This window comes from Chanos chanos, chromosome 13 (genome assembly GCF_902362185.1).
Source record: "Chanos chanos chromosome 13, fChaCha1.1, whole genome shotgun sequence".
Classification (NCBI taxonomy): Eukaryota; Metazoa; Chordata; class Actinopteri; order Gonorynchiformes; family Chanidae; genus Chanos; species Chanos chanos.
The window spans coordinates 1,437,501-1,445,000 of NC_044507.1; the positions used below are offsets into that span (position 1 = coordinate 1,437,501).

The following is a 7,500-nucleotide window of genomic DNA, read 5'->3' on the forward strand; positions in this document are numbered from 1 at the left end:
CACACACACATTTAAATAAACTCAGTGTTTTGTTTGGAGCTCGTGAAACTGTGGTTGGTTGGTTTTCTGTCTATGTTCATATATTTCCCTGTGTAAGGACCAGCTTTAATACACCAGAGAGACAGAGACGCCCACCCTGCCCCCGCAACGATAAATTGACCACCTCATGCCCCCCCCACTTCTCTCTCTCTGTCCCCCTCCCTCCCTCTCTCTCTCTCTCTCTCTCTCAGAAGACCAGGACTCAGACTGAGGAGCAGACAGAGTGAGACTGGCCTCTCTGGATGGGGTTTTATTTTTCACATGTTGAATAAAGTTCTCTGACTGTTCCACAGTCAGCCTTCAGCCTAATTCACATCTAATTAACACCTGTGCTGTAATGCAGGCAGACGGTCTGGAAACAGAGCGCACACAGTTATAAGAATGTGTTGATGACATCGGATATGGCCGTGAAAAACAGCTGTTGTTGTAAATGTTGGTTTAAAGTGAGATGAAAAGACAAGAGGTTTGTTTTGACCTGTTTTGGTCATTGTTTCAAAAGGTTCTTGTCAGAGGGAGTCTGAAATAAAAGCTTGTTTGAGTTTTGAAGCTGATTGACACTGTGTGTGTGTGTGTGTGTGAGTGATTGACACTGTGTGTGTGTGTGTGAGTGATTGACACTGTGTGTGTGTGTGTGAGTGATTGACACTGTGTGTGTGTGTGTGTGTGATTGACACTGTGTGTATGTGTGTGTGTGTGAGTGTGTGTGTGTGTGTGTGTGAGTGTGTGTGTGTGTGTGTGTGTGTGTGTGTGTGTGTGTGTGTGTGTGTGTGTGTGTGTGTGTATTTGCAGGTTCAAATTCCTCATAATAAACTACACTCAACTACTACCAGGCTCATTGAGTGTCTGTGTGTGTGTGCGCGCGCCCGCGTGTGTGTGTGTGTGTGTGTGTGTGTGTGTCTCTGTGTGTGTGTGCTGTGGTAAGACATTTCCAGAGTGCTGACAGTGTAAAGAAGAGACTGGTCGAGATTCATGCTGAGCCACACATCTGAGAAACTACTTAATGCGCACACACTCACACACACACACACACTCTAACATACACTCAAACACAGCCACACACACACTCAAACACAGAGATACTAATACACTCACACACACACTCTCTAACATACACTCAAACACAGCCACACACACACACACTCTCTAACATACACTCAAACACAGCCACACACACACTCAAACACAGAGATACTAATACACACACACACACACACAGTCTTGAAGAAAGTAATTCAGTGGAAGAGAAGCAATATGAGAGTGAAGGGGTGTATTAGGTGTGAGAGAAAAGACATCAAACCACAGATCCAGTCTTTCTGTTACAGTGATCCTACATAACTGTGAAGTACCTCAGTCTGGAGTGAAGGAACGAGAGAGAGAGAGGAGGATTTGGGAAGTCTGGGAATGAATGCTGAGCCCCAGTGAGATTCTGACAGAGGCTTTGATACGCAGTGTTTTTGATACACGGTGTTTTTGTAAAATGAATGCATATGGACAGTGGGAACGAAACAGAAAGTGGTAGTTTATTAAAGAACAAAGTTTCTCATAGTTGGTCTCTGAACACTCAGTCTCTCTCTCTCTTTCTCCCCCCACCTCTCTCTGCCCCCTGAGAAGCCCTTTCCTCTGGAAAGAATGCAACCCCCCCCCCCCCCCACAGACCCACGAATACACACCACATACACACACACTCACACAAATATTACTCTGCAACTCTGAGAAAACAGTGTGTGCATGAGATATATTGTGTATTATATAACATTGAAACGGGAAACTCCCAGTACAGAAGGTGAACATTTACACGCCTTTTTCTGTGTGTGTGTGTGTGTGCGCGCGTGTGTGTTTGTAGAGACTTTCTCAGACTACCCAAATGTTGTATTTTGGCTTCGGTCCCAAATATTTCTGACACTGAGGACTTGAATGTTGGAGTCCTGTAACAGTGTTATTTTCAGGCTGCTGATACACACTGATGTTTCAGTCGTTTTAATTAATCCAAAAACACAATCCCCTAGTGACACAAGCAGGAACCCAGGAGACTCAAATCTGACATGGACCAACGACAGGAAAACCCACCATGTTGTGTGTCTTTATCAGTATAAATCTTGTGATTGTTTAGAATTTGGAAGTTTTGGGTAGGCAAAGACAAGTTTCCCTACTGTAAATGACAAAAGCACCTCTATTATAGAAGTTAGAGAACTGGGCTTGTATCCGAAGGGTTGCCGGTACGATTCCCAGGACCGACGTCCATGGCTGTCTGCCCTTGGGCAAGGCATTTAACCCTAATGCCCCCTGGGCACTGAATGGGTTAAATGCAGAGGACAAGTTCACAGTACAGTCAGTCAGAGGGTTGGCAGACAGTACAGTCAGTCAGAGGGTTGGCAGACAGTACAGTCAGTCAGAGGGTTGGCAGACAGTGCAGTCAGTCAGAGGGTTGGCAGACAGTACAGTCAGTCAGAGGGTTGGCAGACAGTGCAGTCAGTCAGAGGGTTGGCAGACAGTGCAGTCAGTCAGAGGGTTGGCAGACAGTACAGTCAGTCAGAGGGTTGGCAGACAGTGCAGTCAGTCAGAGGGTTGGCAGACAGCAGTGGACACTGGACTGTCCCCGGTGATTGACCATTTCCTCTGGTAAAGCATCTGTGGTCTGTGTGTAATTACACTGGGAGTGTTTTACAGAATGTGAGACGTACAGACATACAGGAGTGACTGGTGTGTTCATTAGATGTACAGACATACAGGGGTGAGTGGTGTGTTCATTAGTCGTACAGACATACAGGGGTGAGTGGTGTGTTCATTAGATGTACAGACATACAGGAGTGACTGGTGTGTTCATTAGATGTACAGACATACAGGGGTGAGTGGTGTGTTCATTAGTCGTACAGACATACAGGGGTGAGTGGTGTGTTCATTAGTCGTACAGACATACAGGAGTGACTGGTGTGTTCATTAGATGTACAGACATACAGGGGTGAGTGGTGTGTTCATTAGATGTACAGACATACAGGAGTGACTGGTGTGTTCTTTAGATGTACAGACATACAGGAGTGACTGGTGTGTTCATTCATTTGATGTGGTGTGTTTGGGGGGGGGGGGGGGTTGGTAGAATGCAGGTGTAGCCTGGGACCCAGCATCATGCGGAAGTGTCCGGAAAGAATTTTAAACTTCCAGACTTTTTATTCTCCTCTCTGAGATTCTGTGTGAGGCAACATGTGCACTGCACTTTTAGCTGCTGTTTGAAGGACATAAAGAGCAAGGCCACATGGCAGCGTAACACAGTACAGTTAATGAGTGTGTCAGACGGGTGAAAACCAGGGGTTTCTGAGGAGATAAAACAGAGAGAGAAAAGAGATAAAACTCCAGATATATGAAAGCTCACAGTGCAGTTTTCAAGGTGTTACAATCTGACTTTATTTATTTATTCATTCATTCATTCATTCCCTCTATCGGAGTTGACATACATTCGTTTGTTCCTGCCTTTTCTCGGTCAGAGAAACATCTTAAGGCCTCTTCACACGCATACATAGACACAGAGCACATAGAGGACTATGAGAAAGAGACTGGTTCAGTTTAGCATATTTTAAAACCCACTCCTTCTCCACACTTATATACGTTTAAAACCGTTTTTATCTGTTTGGCTTTTTTTACAGAGTGAAAGAGAGCTTGCCTGTCTTTCACTCCCTTGCCTGTCTCTCTGCCTGCTTCAGCGGTTGAGTGTCCGTCTCGTTTACCTGTCTGCCTGCTTTAGCGATGGAGTTTTGTCTTTCTTGCCTACTTCTTCAGTACCAGTGGTTTCACAGAATTCCCTTTGCTTTTTAAAACCTTAAAACAAACAAAAAATCAACACGTTTCATTACTTCTGTAACAGACGTTTCTGTATATCTTGATTAGACACAATTTTCACTATTTCTGGAACATCTTCTAGGTCTTAAGAGCTTGCACCATAGTCCCTTAAAGTACTTTTATTTCACCTGGAATCTTTTTTTAACCTTTCCTCCCTTGCCCTGCATTGGTTGTTTAGATGAGGTCAGAGACAGTGTTGGGCTCCATGCTGACGACGTTGTCATCGATGCCAAACGTGTTGTCACTGGGATGAAGGTGTAGTCCAGAGTCCTGAAGTTCAGCTGGAGATGCCTCCTTATCCACGCATTCCCACAAATCCCTGCTCTCTGTTGCCATGGGGATGTCCAACTCCGCCTCCTCTAGCATCTGACTGGTCATCTGCACGCTGTCCAAAGCTGCTGGTTGGTCATCTTCAACTGGCTCAGGGACGAGAGACTCTGTGATTGGCTGAGCGGTCAGCAGGTCATCCAGATAGGAGGAGTCGGACACGGCGGCCGGCTCTGGGGCAGGGCTGTCCTCTTTCAGAGCAGAGACTTCTTCTGACAGAACAACAAGAGGCTCAGGTTCTGGTTCTGGTTCTGGTTCTGGTTCTGGTTCTGGGACTGGCTCAGGCTCTGTCACCACGGCGACAGGCTCTGGTTCAGGCTCACGGATTGGTTCGGGCTCTGTCTCCGTGACAACAGGTGTTTCCTCCTTCACATTCAGGGCTGACATGGCAGTTTCCACGGCCCCAATACCCCCACTGATGACATCACCCAGAGCGCTGGAGACCTTTTCTGTAACCACATTGACTGTCTCCTCTACAGCTTGAGAAATAACCTCCAGAGGCGCTGCATCTGTGGAGGGGGGTGGTGTGGCCGCTCCAGGACTCTCCTCTGTGGGAGGACTCGGAGCTGGAGCTGCCTGAGGGACCGGGGCCTCTGGTTCTGGTTCAGCAGGTTTTTCATTGATGCTCTCTGTCACAGGGGAAGCTTCTGCCTTTACTGTCTCATCTGCCGCCGCCACCTCTGACGCTGCTGCCGCAGACACCTCTGCAGTTGCCTCACTCTTCCTCCGGCTAAACTTGGCTCCCATGCTGCTCCCTGTAACACACACACACACACACAAAGGGACATCATCATCAGTCCAGATGAACATGCAAAAACCAAAAACCAAAAACAGTAGTAGTGGTAGTAGTAATAGAGAAGAGAGAGAGTGAGAGAGAGACAGGGTAGTAGTAATAGAGGAAAGAGAGTGAGAGAGAGAGAGAGACAGAGTGAGAGCTGAGGCAGGGTGAGAAACAACGTGAGAGAGAGACAGGGTGAGAGAGAGACAGGGTGAGAGCTGAGGCAGGGTGGGAAACAACGTGAGAGAGAGACAGGGTGAGAGAGAGACAGGGTGAGAGAGAGACAGGGTGAGAGCTGAGGCCAATGCAGGAACTGCTGACTCAGTGATTTGTTCTCCTCTGTTCTGCAAACTGTCTTTGTACCTGTGTGTTTGTACATGACAGAGAGACACAGAGAGAGAGAGGGGGGGGGGTGATATTTGTGCAGAAATAAGAACTACACTGAAACTATAACTTCAGGGGCTCAGAGTGCACTACACGGGGAAGAGTCTGTGACAGGGAGAGACTAACCAGATAAGAGTCCAAACTGAATTCACACACAGAACTCTCAGTCAATTCCCCCGTAACTAAGGAGACAAGGCTTTAGGGGCGACTGAGACTGCCTCAGGATCCCAGCCAATCCAATAATGACACAGGATACAGCCCTGAGAACAGCAGAGAACACACTGTGTTCTTTGAGACTGTGTGTGTGTGTGTGTGTGTGTGTGTGTGTGTGTGTGTGTGTGTGTGTGTGTGCATGACAGTTTGACAGCCCATTACATAATCACCACTTCGGATATACCTAGGCACACTAATAAAGATCACCAGACACACTTCTGCTTCTCATCACTCTGTCAATATCATGACTAAACGTGCAGGGCACAATTATCACAAACGCACGATTACATAAGTCTGAACCGCTATCTCAGTCACTCCTGCTGTACTAGTGACGTGTCAGTTATTACAAGTTACTGACATTTATTTTTATTTTTCCCATATCCGCCTTCCTGAGCTTCTGTCGCTGCTGTAACTGCCGCTCCACATCTGTTTCACGGAATAACACAATACTGAAGTCTGTGCTGTTCCGCCAGACCTCGCCATCGTAAGCGATGGAGCGCCGCGATGTTCACTGAGGTCTGTCAGAAGACAGACCAGGGTCAAAAGAGCAGTGTTGTACATCCACAGCGACACAGTAGTTTCTTCTTTTTGTCACTGGAGTGAGAGAAGACTTGAGTGTTCTCTCAAAATGCCAAAGCCTCGAGGGCCGTGGTGACGGGGTAACCAACGACCACTTGCTTACGAGTTCTATACGTTAGAACATTATGTTCTCTCGTGCCGAGTCACGTGGTGTTCGGGGTGGTATGGATCGGTGGATGTGTGCGCTTGTGGTAAGGAGCCGCAAAGGCGCACGTGCACTCCGGTAGGAAACGTTGAGGGGCGTGTAGGGAGCCAGTAGAAGCCAGGCATGAGACACGGGACTGGAAGCCCCTTAAATAACATTTGTACCAAAAACAGTGTGGCCGAAGTCTTAAAAAAATGTGTGTGTGGGGGGGGGGGGGGGGGGGGGTACCCTGAAACAGGAGTGGACTGACGTCCAATACAGAAAACCAGACAGCACAAATCGCACAATATTCTCTAACTATCTGTTAAAGCTGAGCTTAGTAAAAAAAAATCTGGCGTCTGATATTTGATCGGCAAAGAGAATGTGTTGAGTGAGCAAATCAAAACTAATAAGACCCAAAAACCTGTATTTAACAAGTCGACACTGAGTAAAATATTTCAAATCCTGTACAGTATGAAAATAAAAGCTGTTTTCTCATTATTATTGCCGTGTTTTGTTTGTTTAAACTGGATTCTGTGTTCTCTTCAGAAAATGCAACCACGCCTTCTTCCAGCTGCTAAAGCCCTGGACACTGGTCCCATGTACGGAACATCGCGGCTTGAGAAGAAACGAATTTCAAACATTAAACTAAACTGCTTTTCGTTTGAGCAAAACACCCAAATATGCGTAAAAATGGAGAGAAACCTCGTTTCTGTTAACTCGGTGTAAGTGTCATCGGCCGTTGCGTTATTAGTGAAACAGTAGCACAAGCGAACAAAGAGAAAGGTTCACAAGGAAAGTAGTCCAGTGCCCTCCGCCCCTTTTTCTGCCAACAAGCTCTTTCCCTTAAATCCTCACAGGCACGGTTTTGCATTGTTAAAGACCATCAGAATTGCGCCAACTTGCTTACCAAAAGTCTCAGTTTTGCGTAAGAATAGAGTAAACTCACCGTGTTTTGTGGACGGTGGACGACCGTAGACTCGAGATTGTGGCGTCGGGCTCGGGCTTCTTCTCTCAGCGCGCACAAGCTGCTAGTGGAAGAGAGGAGGAGAAAAAAACTCCAGGGCTGACAGCTGTGCGCGCGCCCACTCCTCTCTCTCTCTCTCTCTCTCCCTCCCTCTCTCTCTCTCTCACTCACTCTAGACAACGATGCCCCCCCCTCCATGTTTTTCAAAACGTCATCGAGAAATTAAGAACAGAGGATGTTTAATTTTACAGGAATCAC

The 7,500-nt window shown here is 46.9% G+C and overlaps 2 protein-coding genes across 2 annotated transcripts in view; one reads left to right on the forward strand and one right to left on the reverse strand.

The window, feature by feature from the left end:
• terb1 (telomere repeat binding bouquet formation protein 1) overlaps positions 1 to 288 on the forward strand; it is a 17,614-nt gene extending 17,326 nt beyond the window's left edge. Inside the window, exon 18 of the mRNA XM_030790451.1 lies at positions 231 to 288. Coding sequence (XP_030646311.1) covers positions 231 to 266 — 36 coding nt within the window. The 3' untranslated portion in view covers positions 267 to 288. The remainder of the gene's footprint in view (positions 1 to 230) is intronic.
• Positions 289 to 3,502: 3,214 nt separating this feature from the next.
• On the reverse strand, positions 3,503 to 7,305 carry LOC115825945 (protein TsetseEP). The gene is made up of 2 exons (XM_030789615.1): positions 7,225 to 7,305; positions 3,503 to 4,952 (listed from the first exon to the last, which is right to left on the reverse strand). Exon 2 carries the CDS (start codon positions 4,942 to 4,944, stop codon positions 4,045 to 4,047), a length of 900 nt encoding a protein of 299 aa, XP_030645475.1. The 5' UTR covers positions 4,945 to 4,952; positions 7,225 to 7,305; the 3' UTR covers positions 3,503 to 4,044.
• Between the last annotated feature and the right edge of the window lie 195 nt (positions 7,306 to 7,500).